The 21904-nt window shown below is 41.3% G+C and overlaps 1 protein-coding gene across 2 annotated transcripts; it reads right to left on the bottom strand.

Annotated features, from left to right (window-relative positions):
- Positions 1 to 350: 350 nt before the first annotated feature.
- On the bottom strand, positions 351 to 12043 carry mocs1 (molybdenum cofactor synthesis 1). 2 transcript variants are annotated; one of them, XM_061062468.1, is made up of 11 exons: positions 11771 to 12043; positions 9246 to 9357; positions 7949 to 8116; positions 6286 to 6450; positions 5432 to 5493; positions 5110 to 5221; positions 4497 to 4609; positions 4112 to 4222; positions 3376 to 3496; positions 3250 to 3297; positions 351 to 2765 (listed from the first exon to the last, which is right to left on the bottom strand). In XM_061062468.1, the coding sequence occupies exons 1-11, from the start codon at positions 11954 to 11956 to the stop codon at positions 1651 to 1653; spliced, it is 2313 nt and encodes a 770-aa protein (XP_060918451.1). In that variant the 5' UTR covers positions 11957 to 12043; the 3' UTR covers positions 351 to 1650. The 2 variants fall into 2 exon arrangements, with proteins under 2 accessions (XP_060918451.1, XP_060918452.1); XM_061062469.1 differs by having other exon boundaries at positions 2633 to 2765; positions 3235 to 3297; positions 11771 to 12041.
- Positions 12044 to 21904: the final 9861 nt, after the last annotated feature.

The following is a 21904-nucleotide window of genomic DNA, read 5'->3' as shown; positions in this document are numbered from 1 at the left end:
TCTTCTATTTCCCTTTTCGAGTCACCATGAGGCATTAGCGGCTAGCGGCACATGAATGTCCTCCTTTGTGTTGATGAGATTGGATGTTCTGTGTGTGTTAGGGTTTACTCCAGGTGCTCTGGTTTCTCCCACAAAATCTCACGTAAAAAAAAACACTGAACAGAATCGATCAACACAAACAACAATGAATAATGAATGATAATAAACAGCATTAAAAATAAAAAATTGGGACCAAGTCTATCAATGCAACATTATGTCGGAATTCGGTTTGGGGTTTGGTGTGCTTTTGTTCCCACCAAAGTCCTCTGAGTGCAACTACTACCTTAGAAATCAATGATTTGACTCAAATGATAATTATGAAATTACTTTATTAATATCTCCTAGCACAAAAAGCAAATTAACAAACACAAAACTTTGACAGGGAACAGGTTTATGTGTTATTTGTACGGAAGAGGAGTAGGGCCACGGAAAAATACATTTTAGGGTTCGGACTTTAATCTCAGAATTCTGATTTTTTTTCCTCAGTCAGACCTAAAAAAACAAAAAAACGGACCCCCCAAAAAATGTTTCAGTGGCCCTAATACTCTACTCTTATACTCTTTATCTGCAACTATGTAAAGAGTAATGGGTATAGAACGGTCACCTCACTATCATGTTTCCAGTTTGCACTAAAGAGGTCAAAGTAAAGTATAGCCTATAAGTCTAAACATTTCATGCCGTAGATTTGGAGGGGAATGCTGAAAGTAGTTACTGTTATATTTCCTACAGTCGAGTCAACCCCAAATGTCAAATGCTCAGACATGTAGTGAAGTTTTTTACAGCAACATGAAGCAGGTGAGAAGAGGTCTTTTAGAGACACACACACACACTCCTCTGTTCCCATTTATCTGTTTCTGCCAGCTTTAACAGCTAACTAAAAACTACATTCTTAATGTACAGCTGGTGTAAAGAAACAATGGTGACATCTAGTGGTCAAATCATCAACTACAGCACAAGGCTTTAAAACACTTCACAATCATTTCTGAGGGATGTAATCTCCAGTGGGAACTAACCTATGCTTGGATTTATGCACAACTGGTGCAACCCATTTCTGATTTGTTTTTTCTTTTTAAGATTATTTTTCAGCCTTTTTGTCTTTATTGGACAGGGAAAGCTGAGAAGAGACAGAGAATGAAATGACGTGTACCAAATGGTCATGGTCAGGTGTCAAACAGGCTTTGAGGCCTCAGTATGTGGGACTCCTGCTCTACCAACCGAGTTAAACCAGCGTCCCACCAGAGCTTTCATGTGTCATGGCATGCTCTCCACACAGTCTTTCACGTTGCTGTTGGGGGACATTATACCACTCTTGACGCAAAAATTCAAGCAGCTCAGCTTTATTGAATGGCTTGTGAGGTGATCACCAAATCCTCAATTAGTATAATGAGGTGTGCCTCCGTTGAATTTTATCAGACACTACAAAAGGATGCCTTCTATGCATATAGAGATGTTGATTTAAGAACTATTTGCAGTGGTCTCTTCATTTTTTCTATAACTTTATATATTTTCTTCTTTCTGATCGCTACCTTCAGCTTGTAGAACATACATCAAATCAAGTGAAAAAGGTGCACTTCTTCATGCAGATTACAAATCATTGATTCTCAGTTTTCTTCATGAGGATTTATTGTTGAGGGGGAAGGTCTGCGGGTGACGATGGAAGTCCCTCTTCCCGCCTGACTTACTGACCAGTTTGACATCTGTGATGACGATGTCATGGCTCACGGCCTTGCACATGTCGTAGACGGTCAATGCCGCAACAGAAACTGCTGTCAAGGCCTCCATCTCGACCCCTGTCCTTCCCGTAGTGCGACACGTTGCTGTGATGACCGCAGCGTCCTGCAGCTCATCCAGGTGAAAGGTGACAGAGACGTGGTCCAAGGGGAGCGGGTGGCAGAGTGGGATGAGGGCTGAGGTCTGCTTGGAAGCCATGATGCCAGACAACTGTGCCACGGCCAGGGCATCACCCTTGGCCAGCTGGTTGTCCCTCAGCAGCTGGAATGCAATGGGGCCCAGGACGACGGTGGCCCTGGCTGTGGCCGCTCGCCGTGTGGGATTTTTCCCCCCTACATCCACCATGGAGGCACGGCCCTGGGCGTCTGTGTGCGTCAGCTGGGCTTCAGTGGTTTCAATCTGGTGGGTGTTGGAGACACTTGTGCTTGACCTACTCTGATCTCTGAGTTTAAGACTATGGTCTTCACTTGAGCTTTTATTATGGCACAGTCTAACATTGTAGTGCTTTACATTCATTTTGGCATTCATTAGTGTGCAAAAAACAGGTGTTCCTAGAGTCCTGAGTACGTTCTTCTTCAGAACGTTAGGACTCCTGGCTATTGCGTACCTGAGACAGTCCTCATTAATGCTTCTCCTGATATTTGTGTGGGAGGTTGAATTTGAAGTCTTGCTGAAATTGAGACTATCAGCAATCTCAGAGGAGGGAAGAAGTGTTTCACTTTGGATGTTTTCTGTCACATTAGGTGTTTCTTTGTTCATTTCTGACCAGGCATGAATTCCCCCACTCATTTGGGTCCTAGAGGAGCAAAAACAGTCTCCTTGTATTGAACGAGTGCAGTGTGGAAGGCACAATAAATCCATTTCTCTCACTGGGACTCCTGAAGCGCACATGTGAGGAGCTGTGTCTGCAGAGAGGACTGTGTTGTTTGTAAGCTGGGAAACAATGGGGAAATCTCTCTGGTTGTCTTGTGACATAGGCGGTTGGAATCTGGTACCTGTTGGAAAAAGGAGCATCTGTGAAGGACAATGCTAAAAACAAGAAAGTGTGTATGTAGATGAAGATGTAATACCCATAGTAAAGAGCTATTTTAATATGGTAACACCTGATCCTTCTATATGTATTTAGATCTAAATGACTTTGGGGTAATAAAGTTGGAATGGAAGTACTTTGATCAGTGTTTTTCATGCAAACAAATTGTTGCAAAAATGACAGCCAGTGTCACATCTGCTGGTTGAAGCGATCTAATTTCACAGCTTTTTGTACCTGTTTGTCATTTAGACCCCAAATTATAGAGCTGAGGTTCAAACATGTAGGAATACGATCAAGATTGTATCTGTCATTGGTTCAATGTACATTTGATTGTCTATATTTCAATGTGAAAGGGCTGCAAATACAGTGGTATTTACAGAAAATCCTGACTGGGCAGTGATGGAAAAATCTGAGTGTGAGAGGTTTGTACGTACAGCCATGTCACCCACCAATGAGGATCATAGGCCGGTTCTTCATCTTGGAGATATTGAACATTCCTGGAGATGCAAACAGAAGATTGTAACATTTCATGTGGAAGTTTACCCCGACCCCGGTGTGTCTGAAGACAAGTCTACCTGCATGTTGTTTCTTCTTCCTGCCCACTGCTGCTCCGATGATGTGCAGAAGCTCTTCCTCTGATGATCCTGAGCGCAAGAAATCTCTCAAGGACACCTCAGAGTTCCCAAACAAACACACCTGAACGAAGACAGACAAGGAGGGAAGAGAGGACAATAAATGAAGGCTTGTACAAAAAGCTGTGAGACGGGCTGTAAAGTAATCTTTGAGGGAAAATGTGCTTTGTCAAAAGTCCTGTTCAGACTAATTTCTGCAACAGCGCAGTAACTAAACTCAACCATTATTACGTCATCTTTGTACATTCATATAGATTCGGCGGCGGCTTAATATTGGTGTCCCAGTTTGTGAATTCACAAGCGCTAGAGAGCAAGGCACATCTGGGGCTCCACAGACACACAGTCAGATATTCACACACACAGCGCTGTGCTCCCCCACTAGCTCAGCCGATGCGCAGCATTAAAAAAAATAAAAAAAGTCCCTAGTCTGGGAGTCAGTGGGTGTGGAGATTGGGATTGGGTCTGTGACACCAGACTGACATCCAATTCACCCAGAGTTGTGCTGTCCACCTCTGCTTGTCACTTATCTCAAATTTAGAAGTCATTTCAAACAAACCAGCAGCCCACAGGTTTCAGGAGAGAGCTGTTAAAAAGCTTTGTATCCCAACATGCTCTGGGCAGTTGACTGGACGGTGGGCTTTCATTTGGGTACCCTCCATCAAAAGAGCGGTAGCTTTACCTTGAGGCTGCCGTCTGCTGTGATGCGTAAGCGGTTGCAGGAGCCACAGAAATGCTCCGACATTGAGGTGATGAATCCAACCTGGCCTTTGAAGCCTGGCACTTTAAATGTCTGTTTAAAGACAAATAAGAGAGTCAGGCAGTTAACAAAGGCTTCAATTATTCAAAACCAGTGAAAAAGTCATCGATTGGCTCTTTACATATGTCCGGTGATAAGATATAACCGCTTTTCAAAACATAATTTCTTTGAATAATACTTAAACATATCCCAGCTTTATCAAGAATAAATGTCGTTGACATGATCCTAAGTTTTCCAAAGTAAAATAATCGTTGGTATTGGCAGCAAATGAGTATTTGAGTTATGGAGTACAGTTGGAGGCACTGACCTTGGCTGTGTCTGTTTGTCCAGTTTGAAGCATTTCTAGGTCGGGCCACTGCTGCCTGATACGATCCAGCATCTCCTGGTAACTAACCATCTTCTTAAAGTTCCACTTGTTGCCTGCATGGGGAGAGGATGAGGCCTTGCACTTCAGAGGAAAATCCACTCAAAGTTGCACAAATGTTTACAATGCCAACGTATGAAACACACGCAAATATTCCCGTGCACATCGGCTCGCTCTCTTCACAACACACACATATTTGTTCAGTGAATAGGGGAAGCGACTGTCTGACATGGACTCTGTGTGCCCAACTCAAGCATGGCTCTACCCTGATGCTAGGGGTCTCTTCACAAAACGGCATAGCCCCTGTCGAGCCCATCATCATCACAGGAGCGCAGTTTGGATTATTGATTGAAATAAATGGGAGAAAAAGCATATAATACTACATGTTTCAGCTCATAAACAATCCATCCAGCACATCAGTACACCATCTTTCCATACTGCATTCAGATTGAAATGTCCGAAGTAAAATGTAAACGATGTGTAAACATGACTCAGTAATACGATCTCTCTCTATGTGTACCTTTCCAGCCCTCTGTTGTGGAAAGTAAGCACTCACCGTCGAAGGGCATGTATTCAATGAAGCGCACCTCCAGAGGCTTCTTCTCCGTCAGAGCCACGAAATCCAGCAGCTCATCCTCGTTCAGGCCTCGCATGACCACACAGTTCACCTACAGGGGGCAGCACACGACACACAGCTCAATGAGGACCACATTTTAGACAACTGCACTCTTCTTCTCATCCTTCCTGTTCATCCTACATGTTAAGATATCCATTTACAAAGACCACTTTAAGGTTGCAATGTAATAACAAACAAAACAGTATAGAGTATAGAAAACACTTCTGGGGTAAAAACAACTTTAAATGGATGAACTAAGTACCTTGACAGGGTTGTAGCCCATTTCGATGGCCTTGTCAATACCCTCCATGACCTTGTGGAACCCTGGGGAACAAATTGGATTTCAATATTTATCAAACATTGTCGTCTTTAAAGTCCGATATGTCAGGCTTCTGCTTTCACTGTTAACTGCCTTTACACATGATTTAATAAAGGATCCATAACCACTGATATGTAAAGAGCTAAAGGTACTCCTTTACAAGCGGCCAGAGCTTTTTATCAGCACAGTACTGCTAAGGGTCAGAGCCCTTGTTTGTTTTCATCTCTTAAAAAACTCAGAAAACCAGACGCTGGCCAGGAAGCTTCTCTTCAGTGAGGCTTGTATTTCGTCAACTGAAATCCCTAAATGTCGTGTAATGAAAGTCCTTCACACGCTAAGAGACAAGATTCTCTAAACCTACAGGTCTGACAGCTGCTAAACCTTTTAAAAACCTTAACATTCAAAAATAATGGAGGAAGGCTGGCTCAGACATTGATTGTTTTCTTTGTGCCAGGGCTCTTTTCTTTTTCTTCCTTCAGCTACTGACCTCACTGGGCCCAACTGTAGCCCTTTTTAGATAAGATAAGGAGGCACATCATAGAGACAAGACGGGCATGATGTTTCTTATTTGATATGTCCTCCATCCTTTCTTGAACTAAAAGTCAATCTTGTGGGCCATCCTAAAGCACATATGTGTAGAAAATTCATCTGCAACAGCTAATTTAAATTAAGGGCACAAGCATGGTGTAGGGAAGTGTGCCCACACAGCTGGGGGGGGGGGGATCTTTCACACATCTGTCTATGCACACTGTTCTCTTAAATGCATCCATGACATGAACCCACATAGTCTTTCGTACCTTTCCGCCTTACAATAAACTCAAATTTAGCCGGGACCAGCGAATCCAGGCTGATGTTAATCAGGTCGAGTCCGGCGTCTTTAAGCTTAGGCAGAAGCTTGGCCAAGTTCATGCCGTTGGTGGTCACTGCGATGGTTCTCAGGCCCTCCAGCTTCCTCAGTTCTGCTGTGGACGTAGAGAAAGAAATGGGAACAGGAGAAAGGAGGAAGAGGGTGAACACAGAGAGGAAACTGTGATGCTAAATATTTGAGTCAGTTATATTCCAGAAATAGAGACGTTCAACATATGACTCCCTCCTGGATTTCACTTGCTTTAACTGTTGCAGCCTGATGTCTGGTTTCCCAGCAGCTTTTGCAAAAACTTGAAATGTAAGTTGAGATGTTTTGATCGCACGTCAACTGTGAGTGACCGACACGACTCGATAAATAAAAGCCATCTATAGACTGAGTTAGAGCCGGGCATTTAATTGAGTTTCAATTAGCAACAGTAGCAATTACAAATGTCTGAATTTATCACATTAAAATGAAAGAAAAATCATTTATATAAACAAGAGAGGATTTCTCACTCAGCATGTTTAACTTTCAGCTGGCTTTAAACGCCATTCATGAACTCCATTTTGATGCAGTCAGAGGAAGCTAAAGCTAGCTATCAGCTTCCCCTCAGATTAATCGGTGCACATGTAGTGATGGGAAACAATACTCTGGATGTTTTATGGATTCATGAGAGACATGTTGCAAAGACAGATCCTGTGTCACACATGGAGAACAGCAGATAGACACAAGCTGTGAGTAATGGCTGATATGCAGTCCAGATCATTATGACCATCGCATATTTTTCTCATATCGTGCCTATAATCTCATTTTCTACTCCACTTATTTTCACAAAGTGTCAGAAAATCAAACCAGCACACACGGTAGATGCGGACTCCGGCTTCTCGTTCCTCTTAATGTGAATGATTCACTACAGTAAATGTTCAGGGTCATGTGAGGTCACAGCAGAGGCCTGACATGTGACACAGTGATAAATACTGATCTTTATGGGGCTGTTTGTAGACTCGGGTTCTCTTCCTACTAAGATATTATAGAGTGGTCACACCACATTGCTTTGTTCATATTTTTAAGGCTGTGAGAGTATTCTCGATGCGATGTGATGCAAATTGGCCGAAGATGCATCATAATTTATCCCTACCATAATCTAGCCCCCCCCCCCGTATGTCTTAACCTGAGGTCATCAACGGAGAATCAGCTCCTCCCCTCTCTTTTCTTTTCTCTCTTCACGTTAGTTAGAAAAGTTAGAATTGATAAGATATTAACTGAATCATGTGATGGCCTTAGATAGTAAACACTGATATATCCTCTGGATGGTCACACACACACACACACACACACACACACACACACATTTATACGCTGCTTACAAAGTGCGAGCAATTCGGGGGTAAGCGTCTTGCCCAATGACACATTGGACATGTGGCTGCAGGAGCTGGGGATTGAACCCCTGACCTGTTTTTATGCTCCTTATTCAAAGCTCAATTATATCCTTTTTTGATTAACAATGTCTTAGCAGCTGCTAATAAATGATTACTGTTAAACTGACGTTACCTCCTCGCAGCATATCAGTCTGATGAAGGCCCTCATAACTCTGTTTCATACAAGCTCCTTACCGATGATTTCCAGCACATCAGGTCTGATGAGAGGCTCTCCTCCAGTCAGGCGGATTTTCTCCACCCCCTCCCGGACGAAGAGGCGAGCCAGAGTCAGCACCTCTGAGGTGGACAGCAGCTGGCCCCGGGGCGTCAGCTTCACCCCCTCCTCCGGCATGCAGTACTGACCTGAAGAATGGAAGAAGGTCAAACGTAAGGAGGATACTCAAAGATGTGATGATGGTGTCACTCCATCAACAAGTTCACATTCATTCAATAAGTACTGTGTGTCAATATTAGCATAGCACCAATTCATAACAAATGTTCCACTTTACAGAAAGCAGGTAAAATGACTCATTGCTATATTTTAGAAAGATACAACATTAATCCATCATCAAGCAAATTGACTGGAGCAATATGTAACTACACTCAGCACAGGCATGTGGACATTAACATGCTGGAAGGACCGAAGGCTGCTGGTACAAACACTGCTAACGTTTAACCCGGTCAGCAAACCATGACATTGACACGCTTTTGTTTTAGACCGGGCCGTGACCCTACTCGGTCTGAAAACTGCACAAGAAGTGTTTTCTTACCTTTGGACTAGTCGACTAGTCTGTGTTTACATTTTTTGTTTAATCCATGAGGAAATAAGCAGCTATGAACATTCCTACTGCGGAAAGAAAACACTCTTCTCATGATTCGTTTTCTAATATCTCTACTTTTTTTTACAGCTTTTATCACCTGATCTGATCGTTGAGGAGTGAAGCATACGCCTTCAGATAATGAAGTCCCTATTTAAAAACCTCTCTAAAGATAAACACTGAAGGAATCCTAACCTAAAACACACAAGAGGATTACCTTGAAACAATCTGAGGTAACACAGGCCTCTCCTAATGTGCTGTGTGCACTGAAGCATTGGAGGACACTAAACTAGAGCACAAACTTCTTTATTTAGATCTGACCGATGGTATGTTGTCTGCTAGCTCAGAACTGTTTGCTCTCAAAAAAGATGATAAATGACCTGAAATCAGTTCACTGCTCTAAGAAAGAAGTCGAAGGTGGCGGTTCTCATAAATCAATGGTGGCAGCAAAGTTCTTAACCATCTCTGATGTCAGCACAGACATCGCTGCTTCTGTTTGTTTTAACTAGAAGATTGGATTCCCTGAGAGAAAAGTTGTTGTTTTTTAAGGCTGATAAAGTTACGGATTGATACACAAGACTGTACTGGAGGCATTAAAGATATAGTTATCAGGGCGGTATCAGGAAGGAGAAGAACCTGCATCCTGTGACATGGCCCAGTGGGATCGTACTCACAGCGCAGGTTGCATTTCTCAGTCAGGGAGATTCTCAGGTAGCTGTGCTGCCGGCCAAAGTTGTCCGTCAAAAACGCTGAAAAGGGAAGTATGCTGCTGTCTCCTAGCGTCTCCTGGGGTTAAAGACAACAGGACAATGTCAGACACTCTGGGAATAATGAGGGTACAGTGAACATGATGTGTCTTTTTTTTCTTTCAAATGAAAGATTTCTACATTCATTTTTTTATCCTTTTTAATGTCTAGTTAAAGATTATTGGTAGAATATTGAGGCTTAAAGGCAGGGTTGGTAATTTTTTCGAAAAACTAGCATGATTTTGAAAGTAGCATCCCCTCTGCGCTCCCTCTAAAGCCACACCCCCTCACCTAGAGCGCCGTTGCTCCAGAGGCGGACCTCAGCTCATCGCTTACATTGTGTAGAAACTACGTCGTCTCAAGTCTCATTCAGCAGTAAGGAAACACTAAACTTTATCATAATACATAAGACTATTTTACTACTCACAACGTCCAATAACAAACTCACAGTGTAAACTCCGTCATTGATGGCGCTCTTTGAGTGTGGGCTAAGGGTTAGAGAACGAGCAGGGAGGCATGATTGGTTCATCAAAGTAGTACCTCGCAGCAGACATTGGTCGAAGTTTCAACCAAAATCTTAATAAGTGTGTCTGGAGAAAATGACCAACCCTGCCTTTAACTGAATGTTGGGTCAGTGACCGTGCATCAGCATAGCACTCTATTATAATAAAAGCCAATGTCTACATGTGGACCTCCATCCAATAACAAAACAACACAGCTAGATTTAAAGAAGCATAACAAGAAATAGAAACAAAAGTCCTAAAGAGGGTGGCTCCAACAAAAACCCCACTGACAAGCAGGAATACAAACTAAGAAATGAAGGTGTTAAATAATGAAATACATCATGAACGAAATAAAGAAATGACAAAAATCTTCGACGAAAGACTTTAAAAAAACATTGAACCTCCAATGAGTGACTCGCACATGAGACTGTTTGTAAATGTGTGTTTTTAAACTGGTATTAAAAGATTATTTTCCTAGCCCTATCTCCTCTGACAGGTAGAATATATATATTAATGTTTATACACAGCCCGGTCAGATTCAGAAGTTAAGCCTGGACTGTTTTCTGGTTAGAATTTGAGTAAATATAGACCATGTCTGAGGTCAAACAGCATCGTGAAACACTGAATCCAACTGGTCTGTCAATCAGCGAGCATCATGTAATCATTACAAACGTTATATACGAGATCATTTCATGATTCACCTGGTGACAAACGACTAAGCACCACCTACAGACCACTCAGAGAGGGCAGAGTTATTATTATTATTATTATTATTATTATTATAGCATTATTGTAGTTATTATTTTCTTGTCTTGACCCCCATCTGAAGAAGTTCTTGGTCCTTTGCATCAACAGTGAATAAAGTTAAAGTTTTTTATTTATCTTGATGTTAAATGTATCTGCTGAAGGGAGATGCCAAAGCAGTAATGGCAGCTTGTCAACTTCCTGTTTTTTCCCCGGAATGGTCTATGGGGGGGGGGGGGGGTCATCCCAAAAGTTGTTGCTGTATCTAACCACTACACCTCAATGAAGGGAGGTTCATTCAGCTGTGAGTGTGACTTCAAAACTTCAAAACGAAGTTCATTGGTCATAAAGAGAGGGAGCGTCGAGGGACCAGAGTCCATGGTTAAGTGTATGGCTTCTGACCTTTGACTGTCAACAGTGAGCTCCAGTTAGGTCAGAGGTCATCAGCCTACAGGTAAGCATGAGACTCAATGGTCATTAAACGAACTGCATAGCCAGATACTGAGGATACCAACTTCTATCTGTGATGAAGACTACAATCACATTAATCTGCTAACAGGTTTTGAATCGTTTTGTATCTAACAAATCCATTTTCATCCAGGCTCATGAGCATGAATTATTAAGGTTAATGTTTAGTCAGTAACAGCTGGTAAAGCCTCTCTGGTACCCTGAGCTGACCACAGATCGTCTTGTTGTTTGTAGGTAAACAAAGAGAAAGCATGACAAATGGACCAAATATTGTGTGAAATAAAAAACTCACTTTGCTGATGATGAGCCAATCATGGTAAGACTCCTATAAACTGAGCTGGTCTTTAAATTAAGCTGGATAAAAATGCATTTTCACTTTATGTCATGAGAATTAAATGAAATATATTGTTGTTTAGGTTTTTTTTTTTTATATCAAACATACTTAACATAAAGTATAAAAATTGTATTATATAAACCATGGGACTGAGTATAATCCAAGGAATACATTACCTGATATTTTTGCACATAATTCATTAATAGTCAAAACATTTCTAAATCTGACTGAATCATAAAATGAAGAGTCGTTTGGAAGCAGAAAGATCCGGCTCTTATTCCTGAGCTGAACTAAATGATCTGATCACTGAAAGGGTTAGCTATAACACCACTTATTCTCCTGCTGTTGGGCCTCAGAAACTAAAAAAAAAAAACTTATAGGTAGTGTCTGTTAGTCAGTATTACCTGTCTCGATGCAGAAAAGTTGGTAGCTGATAAAGTCGAGTCTCTAAGTTCAAATTCATTTTCCTTTTGCGTCGCACCGGAATACAGTCGCTGATAGTGCGCATTTAGGCATTGTATAGGTTTCAAATGTGTAAAACTATTGAGTCTATAAAACAAGCGCCAGCTAATGCTTCCGTTAATCGCCATGATTTAAATTTCTGACAGCTCCAAAGTCCTCTGTACTGACTGTTCACAGCTTTCTGTGCTCCTCTGCAGTCGAAAACATGCTAGGAAGGGAGTATCAGGGGCGGGGCTACGTCAGCCACTCGCGCCGACGAATGTAAGTGGTGATGCATGCTGGGTACTGTAGTCAAAGGTGATAACCAAGTTGACAGAGATGTTGTCAGATCCCAGATGCTTTGACTTTTCAAATTGAAGACTAAATGTTTGTTGTTGTTGTTGTTGGTAGAACTAGTTATAAAACTAAAGTTTAAATATATATGTGTCTTAAATGTTTCTTAATTAATTTAAACATTAAGCATTTGGTTATAATTATACTTCTGTTTTCTGTTTTTTGATAATTTTGCACTATCTGCTTTTTAAACATTGCTGTACATATAGAAACAACACAACTCAGAAGGTCAACACTTTTTATTTTTTATATTCAGGTCTAATTACAGATTTTTTTCCTCAACTGTTTAAAGGTTCTTGTTTAAATTTCACATATATTTTTATCCCTGCACGGGTTATGTACATTTTTAATTGCACAGTTTAAGTTTGATTCATCTAGGGGTATTCTTTAAATCTTTTTTTCAGGTTAATATATGTATGGGAGGGGGGCGTCGGTTTTGTGGTTTAATTTGTAACAAATGTTTCATGTACGTCTTTGTAACCTGCTACTGGATGCTTTGAGTTTCCCTCAGGATCAATAAAGTATCTATATATCTATCTTTTTTTAATGCATATAGCTCTAGTATAAGCCTACATTTCATATTTATCGATATATAATACTCTTTGCATTCATTTTTTACTTAATCTCAAATGACAATGATGTCTGTAACTACTTTTTGCTGTGCACTGTTTACTCTTCATATTAACATGCTTATCACGGTGTGTAAGATGAGGTAAGTTAAGGTACCTGTAGGTAGATTTGGTTTACAGTGAGTGAGTCCGCCTCCTTATACATACAAACGACAGCACAGGACAAAACATGATGAAGTGACAACAGTGCTTCAAAGAGAAAGGGCCTTAGTAAAACCAAGGTAAAGTATCCCATCAGTAAGAATGAGAGAAATAAAAAGAAGACCAATCAGTCAAACATGTTAAGTCAAAGCAAGATAGAAACGAGCCATCAGACGAGATAAAGGAAAGACAAGACATTTCTTATCTATGAAACATTTCTTCTGTTTGTTTGTATTTATGAAAAACCTTTCGTGCATATCTAAATGACAACATCTCTCAGTTTGCTCCACTCCGAAATGCTTAAGAACATTTCTGATGTGATTCCCTCCTGTTCAAACGTACTCATGTGACACAACTTTTTTAACAACAATTCAGCTGTGTCTAATTTCATGTAACCTTGAACTTGTTTACATTTTCTAAAGTGAAATTCAATAAGTCTGAAGGATCTCACAGGACATAGGATCTTTTTAAAAACGTCTGAGTTTTTGGTTTATTTAATTGAGTTAAACATCAAACTGAAGTAAAGAGGGGAAAGTCTGGAGCTGACGGTGCTTCAGTGTGTTCAGTGGACTGTTGTGGTGCTGGAGCGTCCTCACATCCAACTGCTTGTGTGATGTCGTCTTTGTGATGTTTGACTGATGTCCACCCTCAGGAGCTTCAGGAGAACCAAAGACTCAGGAATAGTCCTTCTCTGTGAAATTAAAAAAACAAACCATGAATACACAATGGACTGTAGTTTAACTATGATTATTTTTGTCATAAATATTGAAATTGAGCAAATAGGCACGTTACAAAGATTTAGACTTTATCCTTTAAAATGCAGCTTATTTACTTTGTGGACTGAAGCATGAAGCCTCTGCTCTCTGTCTTGTGGTCGGTCATCTCTCTCATCATGTCAGGAAGAGCATTTCCTCTTTGTTGTCGTGGAAACGTCAGGAGGTTCTTCAGGAGCTTTGGTTTCTGTAAAAAAAATGGAAGAAAAATCAAACTTTAAAATATTGAACAAATGATTCCATATGAAAAAAAGAGCATCTCTCAGTTCATTTTTATCCCATATTATGAGAATTGCAGCAGCTCAGGTAGAGCGCCTTTGGAGAAAGCAGCATACAATGTGCAGCTTGTTTATACATGCAGCCTAATTTTACATATTCTAATTTAACAAGTAAAAACGCATCGTCTTGATATTTGAGACTCGTCCAAGTTGCTCATAATAAATAAGCAGATACTCATCTTTTCTTTGAAGCTTTCTGTCAGAGTTTCAGCAGCAGGACCAAACCTAAACATGCATCATCCAACACATACTTACCAAACCTTTTCCATTGTGTGCTACAGCAGATTCACTGCATTTAAAAGCTCATACTCTCCTTTGGTTGTCCAGTGATCAGCAGCCGATCAGCTGGTGGAAAAAAGAAAAGAGTATTAGAGAGTTATTAAATAACAAAAGCTATAACAAGCTTACACAAGGTGAATTATTCTCTTCATTTACTACTTCAGAAGGATGTCAGACAACTATATTTTTATGATAAAACTATTCAACCTCACGTGTTATTCTTCAGAAAGTCATACTCACCTTTGCTGTCCAAAGTGAAAGGAAACAGGTCATCAGGTGAAGTAAGAAGAGTGAGACAATAAGCTTAATAAGACAAAAGGTTATCTTTGAATTATTGACACATGACTTTCTCCTTCTTAATATTATCATCTAGGCCTGTTCAATTACGTTTCTAGAGACTAAAACATGATAACAACGTACATTTGTTCATCTTAGAAGAGAGGTAGGTTGTTGTTTTAATAAATATTATGTTGCACCTAACATTTAATTTAACATTCAGTTTAACGCTCCTAAATCCACTGTGCTGAAACAGCCTGGGTTAAAAATTGATGGTAAATATGCATTCCTCTTTTAAACAACAGACAAAAATATGAATGGACTGAAGAGCCTACAAACCTTATTAAAAAAGTAGTGATTCATGAACGGACAAGCTCCAGAGTCTTACCTATTCCAAGTCACTTTCTCAGATACTTGTACTTACTTTTTCCATCCATATGAACTGTCAGTCTGTATTTTACCTCTATAAGCTAGCTCTGACTCTTACGTCCAAACAGCTGGTGCAGAGCAGACCAGTGAGGTTCTGGTTCCTGTTTGAGGTTTCTTCCTGTTTCTGCAGCTTCCCTTTAGTTTTCTTCTTCTCTCTCCCTGTGCGCTCCAGTCACTGCTCATTCAGTAAGAGTCTCTAGTGCTGTGACCAGGGAGCTCAAATCCATCTGAAGACACTACCAGGACTACATCTGTCCTCTCCAGCCCCGCCAGACGCAAAGGCTACATGCACGGGGGGGTCGACAGCCCCGCCAGACGCAAAGGCTACCTGGAGTCTTACAGGCCCAGCCAGACGCTAAGACCCGCCCTCAGGATCAAAGAAAGAAAAGTCCACCCAGCCGCCGTGCAGAAAAAAAAGTGGAGATGTTGCAGATATGCCCCCGGTGCAAGACGCTACCACAGGGGTCTTCAGCCCTGCCAGACGTGAGAGCTGTCCCTGGAATCACTGGTCCATCCAGACGCAGAGGCCGGTCATCAGTGGAAGAAGAAAGAGTTACTGCAGCATCCTCTGGAGAGAAACCTGTGGTGTGAGGAAGAGAGAACAGATAGAATTAGTAAGTGGAGTTAGTCCGAGTCGCTGTCATCAGACGACCTAGGTCCCCTGGCATCAGCCCACTCCTCCTCCGAGTCGCTGTCATCAGACGACCTAGGTCCCCTGGCATCAGCCCACTCCTCCTCCTCCTCCTCCTCGTTGTCATCAGACGACCTAGGTCCCCTGGCATCAGCCCACTCCTCCTCCTCCTCCTCCTCCTCCTCCTCGCTGTCATCGGACGTCCTCGGTCTCCTGGCATCAGCCCCCTCCTCCTGCTCCTCCTCGCTGTCCTCCCTCTTCCTCTTCCTGGAGGAGCCGGAAGTTGAGGGCGATGCAGGATCTTCTTCCAGAGAGTCGTCCACCTCGGTCAGGGGCCCCAGGGTCTCAGGTTCCAGCTGAGGGATCTGAAACTCAGGATCAGAAGCAGGAGCATCAGCAGGAGCATCAGCAGGAGGAGGAACAACATAAACAGGAAAATAAGCGTAAGCAAGAGGGGCAGCAAAGTGAGCACAGGGATGAGCAGGATAAACTGCATACGCAGGAGCATAAACTAGAGCATAAGCAGGAGCATTAGCAGCAGCATAAGGAGGAGCATTAGCAGCAGCATTAGGAGGAGCATTAGCAGCAGCATAAGGAGGAGCATTAGCAGCAGCATAAGCAGGAGCATTAGCAGCAGCATAAGGAGGAGCATTAGCAGCAGCATAAGCAGGAGCATTAGCAGCAGCATAAGCAGGAGCATTAGCAGCAGCATAAGGAGGAGCATTAGCAGGGTCAGCAGGAGGAATTTGGGCTGCAGGACCTTCTTGCAGCAGAGGAGGAGAGGGAGGTCTGACATCATTCAGCTCCTCCTCTCTCTCCCCTCTCCTGCCGTCAGGACGATCAAACCTGTCAGGAGCATCTCCGTCGTCTCCCTGAGGCTCGGCCACCTGAAGCACCTCCTCGTCCACCAGAGCAGCGACTTCCATCTCCTCTTCATCTGTGTGAACACAAAGCAGGATGTGTTTAGAGACAAATTCAGTGAGTCTACTTTAAATGAGGAGATCCCATGATATAAACAGCCTTAACATGTACTGTCTTCTGAACAATAACATCCTCATTTATAAACCTGTGAGCACCATCATCATCCCACTTACCATCCACATCACATCTGTCAGGCTCGGCCACCTGAGGCTCCTCCTCCTCCTCCTCCTCCTCATCGTCCAGACCCACGACGTCGATCTCCTCCTCCTCCTCCTCGTCAGCAGGGGGCGCTGGAGGATCGTCCATGATCTCTCCAGGCCTCTCAGCGACGGGACGCTCGATGAAGTTGTTCAGATGTCCACCTGAGGGTGAGAGAGTTTGAAAGAAGTCACAACCTGCACTATGCTGAGAAGTTACGGTATAAATAAAGAATTTGACATGAAGCTGAGGTCAATAAGCAACGATGTCCACAGATCAAATTCTTCAGTATGCTTTCACAGAACATTCACAGATTGAACTATTATCACATCGACCTCAAATAAACCATCAAAATTAGAGTATACTGTTGATAAACAGATATTTCAATCTCCAACATTTCTTACCAAGCTTTTAGCCTGCTACTTGATTTAATGACATTGTTGTTTCATTTATCTAAAACTGAACAGCAAGACAAAGTAACTATTGTTTAGATGCTAGGATAGCTATGACAGAAATATTTTAAATTAAGAAAAGTTCAAAAGTCAAATATGTCTTAAATCTACTTGAGTTAACACGCATTAACATTCAACTATTGGACTTTTTTGAATATATGGCAGTGTTATGACGCCTTGGAAAGTACCAATTGTTTGACAAAAAAACATCTCAATTTAAAATTGGGAACTATTTCTATTATTCAATTCTATTAAACATGAATTCATTTTCATTTTCATTTTACCTTTATTTATTCTCAAGAAATCATTGAGGGCAAGCCCTCATTTACAATGACGTCGAGAGTACAATTAAAACGAATAAGAGACAAAAAAGACAAAAAACAACGAAGACAAAATACATAGATTATAAGACCAGAAGAATAAGCAGGAAGCAGGTAACTACAGTTAATAACATTTACACTCATGAGTACAGTGAGCTGTGATCAAGTTTTTAAATTGACCCATGGTAACCATTGTATTGAGTTTGAATGTGTTTTGTATTGTGTTCCAGGTGTGTGCAGCACAAAAGGTGAAGGATGTTCACCAGTGATAAATCTGAGGGCGGAGTGATAAACTGTGTCTAATGATTTTAGGGTAGTCCAGAACAGATAGGAATATGGCTTCAATTATTCGCTTTCTACTCACTAAGGGGAAGGTCACTTTGTTTCTGTACAAGTATCCAATTTTTTGTCGTAGTTTAGTGGTTAATGTATCAATGTGAAATTTAAATGAAAGGGATTGATCCAACCAGATGCCAAGATATTTATAATGAGGTACTCTTTCAATATTGTGACCTTCCAGAGTTGTTATATGCAATTCAATCCATTTAAGTTTAAAAGACAAAGAACTGAAATTGTATTTAATTGTCAGAAATATTCAGTGATAAAAGCCGTGTTAAAAAGCTCAAAGTTTCAAAAATCAAACTCATGTATCCACACAGACGTCCATTTGTTTACATCTGCACGTGCTGACGTTCTGACGTCAGCTCTCTAAAATTCCACCGTCTCCATGGTGATCAAGAAAAACTAATTTTAAGCATTTTACGAAAAATAGCCCAGTCGCCATCTTTATAACCAAAACTTTATATTAAATTTAGAATAATTCATGCCATCAAATCAAAATAACAAAGTTTTCAAATCCCTACATCAGTGTTAAACACATTATAAACATTTCCCGGCAGAATATTGACTTTCCCACCATCTCATATTCATTTTACACATAAAAACGAATCTGTGAGAGGTTTTCAAACTTCTAACACTCAGTTTGACAAAGTGTCGATCTTTACTTTAAACAATTGTATGAATTCAGCATTAAACTTGTACTGAACATTGTTTTAAATGATTTTATGGATATAAATGAGCATAATGAAACATAATGTGAGAGTAAAAGATGTCTTACCACCGTAGTAGTGCAGCAACAACCTGTATCTGGCCTGCAGGTACTCCTCCATCAAGTGTCCTGAGGTTGTTCACTTTAAAAATTTAACTTTTCTCCTCGGGTGAAGTTCTCCAACAAAATGTTCTCCAACAAAAGTTTTTTTTTAGGTGATCAGTTCTCCAAAAGTTCAGCTTCCAGCAGAGAGACTTTGCATCGGGTCAACTCGTGTCAAGTCCAAAAGCGAAAGACAAATGTCAAAAGAGCTGAAGCTCTGAAATCACCTGGTTCACGTCACCGTTCCGTTTCCATGGCAATGACTGATGTACGTCACGTGCGTGTTAGTGAGATTGTGTACAGTAAATGGATAATAAGAATATTACACTTGTGTTTAAATACTAGGCCTATATGTATTTGTTTTTTCATTGTCTCTAGACACTCTGAGACACCTGAGTGTGTCTGTTTACCTATAAACACAACATGGTAACTTTATTAATTCATGTTAACGAATTTATAAATAAAATGCAGATCACAGACTGCAGAGGTCTCTGTGTTATATTTCATATGGGATTAGGATACAGTCTAATGGATAGACCTGTGTTATAATTACTATGACGTTTTTTCAATGAGACGTGTACTTAAGACCTCTCCATGTTCACCTCAGTAAACTGTGTAGGGCTGTTTGAACAATTACTGTTTCTGTTTAGACAATTTTAAAAGATTTTGTATGCTATTTTGGCAGCTTTTTTTAGTGCACTAAGCGTGATTTTACACAAGGCCCAAAAATCTACTTTAAGGATCTCATGCAGCTTAGATATGAGCTGTTACAGGCTACAGAAACCAAGTTTAAAGGGTGATATGCTGCTATACAATTGTATTCTCCTAAAATCATTTTGTAAACAGTTTTTTGTGTGCTTGTGTGGGCACTCACTCTTTGTATTCATTGAGAGTGATGAAAGAATCATCTCACTGCAGTCAGGTGTGTGTGTAACTGATTGACTTTGATTAAGTCCAGGTGTGAGGAGTTTTTATATAGTCTGAGGCCGTTTTCAAAACCGCGTACTATACTACTATACGTACTGATTTGGCCAAAATGCAGTACGCAGTATGCGAACAAATGTGAGATCCGCAGTATGCCAAAAATACCCGGATGTCATACTGATTCGGGAAAAATGTACAGTATGCATCGGACCAGTCTACCTCGCGTACTGTCTCCCAGAATGCAAAGCGCCAGGTCAATATTTACAGTCATAATGGGGAGCGCAGTATTTTGACGGCGGCGGAAACTGAATATAAATGTAAGTACCAATTACCAGACAACATTTGTCATCATTTGCTTTTGTTTCATTATAATAACGTAGAATTTTTATTTGGTTAACATTATAATTTGGGCCCTTAACGAACGTCAAGCTGGTCAAGTTATGCCTGCTAACGTAATGCTAAATATCACAACGACGGCAACGCTAGCATGCCGTCACCGTATAAACACAGGCAACTTTACTATTACACCACAGTAACGTATATTTATTAAATTAATTAAGGCACAGAACAGGACACAAGAGGCCCTTATCCGTTGGCGAACAGCCAACGAAAGCCTGTTCAGTGGCCGCAGGAATGCAGCCCAAAAGGGACTTGGACGTTAAGTTATTATTGTTCTTAAGTGAGCTTAGCTGCTAGGTAAATTCACTTATCTACAGAAAGTAGTGTGATAAAGTTACATCTTTGGCGGTACCAGTGTTCTCATACAAATAAGCTTTTATTGTTGTGTTGTGGCTGGTGGGGAAAGTGGACGGGAAGATCAAGCACAAGTGGGAGAACCTCAAACAAAAATACAAGGTAGGGATAAGTAAGCTGCCTTCCAAAGGTGTGAGATCACCTGCAATGACTTTAATTTTGCCTGTGTGTGTGTGTGTGTGTGTGTGTGTGTGTGTGTGTGTGTGTGTGTGTGTGTGTGTGTGTGTGTGTGTCCAAAACGGGAGTGAACACGGCGGGAGGAGAGGCCACCGCTGCATCCTGGAAATGGCATGCCCTGATGGACGAGGCACTGGGCCGGAGGCCTTCAATAACACGTCCGGTCACCATTGACTCTTCAGGCCAGGATGTAGTGGTGGTCTCTCCTCCCTCCCCTGTACAGAAATGACTAAAACACAGTCACTTCTAAGTGAAATCCAAATAGGCAAAATGTGAAACAGGCACTTTTATTAACAGAAAATGCAATGTGAACATGCTCATGAAAAATTATATATGTGAACAAACAAAACCTAAATCTCCATAAATAAAAGTAGTGGAAATGATAATTTATATATTATTAGTTATGGTCCTCCAGTGCTTGGATGACCCCAATAGGTGCAAAAACTTCTGCTGCCAGCCTGTTCCTCATGTTGTCCCCTGGCATTTGATCATCAGGGTGGTTGGGGTGGTCAACGCCCTGTTCATGGAAGGCCCCCTCCTCCACCTCTGGCTCCACCAAATCCCCATTGTTGATGGAGAGGTTGTGGAGGAAGGCACAGGTCAACACCACTGCTGGAACAAAGGTTGGCTTGATCTACAGGAAATAATACAAGTTTAATGTAACTGTATAATGAAAGTAAACATGATTGAATAGCTTGCATTACGCTGCTCTTTTGTTTTCATTATTGTCTCAGAATGTCCATACCTGTATTACTTTGCTGCTTATATTTAATAGCCACTGCTCAGCACTTATTCAACTAGTGTGTACTTAGATTTATACATTAATGCTGTCTCTCACCTCCAGGGCCTTGAGGAAGATGCTGCGCCACCGCGTCTTGATCATGCCAATTGCCCTTTCCACCACACACCGTGCTTTGGCATGATGCCGGTTGTATCGTGCATGAATAGGGTTTTGCACTGGCTCCCTGAATGGGGTCATCAGGCTGATTGGTGCAGCCAGGCAGGGATACCCCCCATCCCCAACAATACACCAGCCATGAGGGGGGTAAAGTCGGTTTACATATAGAGAACTCCACCACAGGACTCTGGCATCATGGACAGAGCCTGGAAGTCCTGTGAACAAGGGTGATGTATTGTGAATATGTCATTGTACTTGGTACAGGACAGATTATGTTGAAAATGCCCGTCTCAAACACTTCTGAAATGTGACATCACAAATTCAATTGTGATTATACAATATATTTTAAAGTAATTACAATGTTTACAATCATGAGATAAGTAGAAATTCACACATGAACGTAATGACATTGCAGTTGTTGGGTGACAAATACAAATCACAGTAAGTGTGAGTCCTGGTCCACATTCACATTAATTGTATGTGAGATGACTGCAACACCATTTCTTGTGAAACT

Source organism: Labrus mixtus, chromosome 18 (assembly GCF_963584025.1).
Source record: "Labrus mixtus chromosome 18, fLabMix1.1, whole genome shotgun sequence".
Classification (NCBI taxonomy): domain Eukaryota; kingdom Metazoa; phylum Chordata; class Actinopteri; order Labriformes; family Labridae; genus Labrus; species Labrus mixtus.
Note: the sequence above shows the minus strand (reverse complement) of the source record. Positions and strands in the feature narration are given on the sequence as shown.

Coding starts and splice junctions, on each gene's coding strand:
- mocs1 (XM_061062468.1), bottom strand. CDS start 11,956: ATGGCGATTAACGGAAGCATTAGCTGGCGCTTGTTTTATAGACTCAAT. Junction 8,117..9,245: donor TGAGAAATGCAACCTGCGCT/GTGAGTACGATC, acceptor TCCATTCTTCAG/GTCAGTACTGCATGCCGGAG. Junction 3,298..3,375: donor GAAGAAGAAACAACATGCAG/GTAGACTTGTCT, acceptor TTGCATCTCCAG/GAATGTTCAATATCTCCAAG.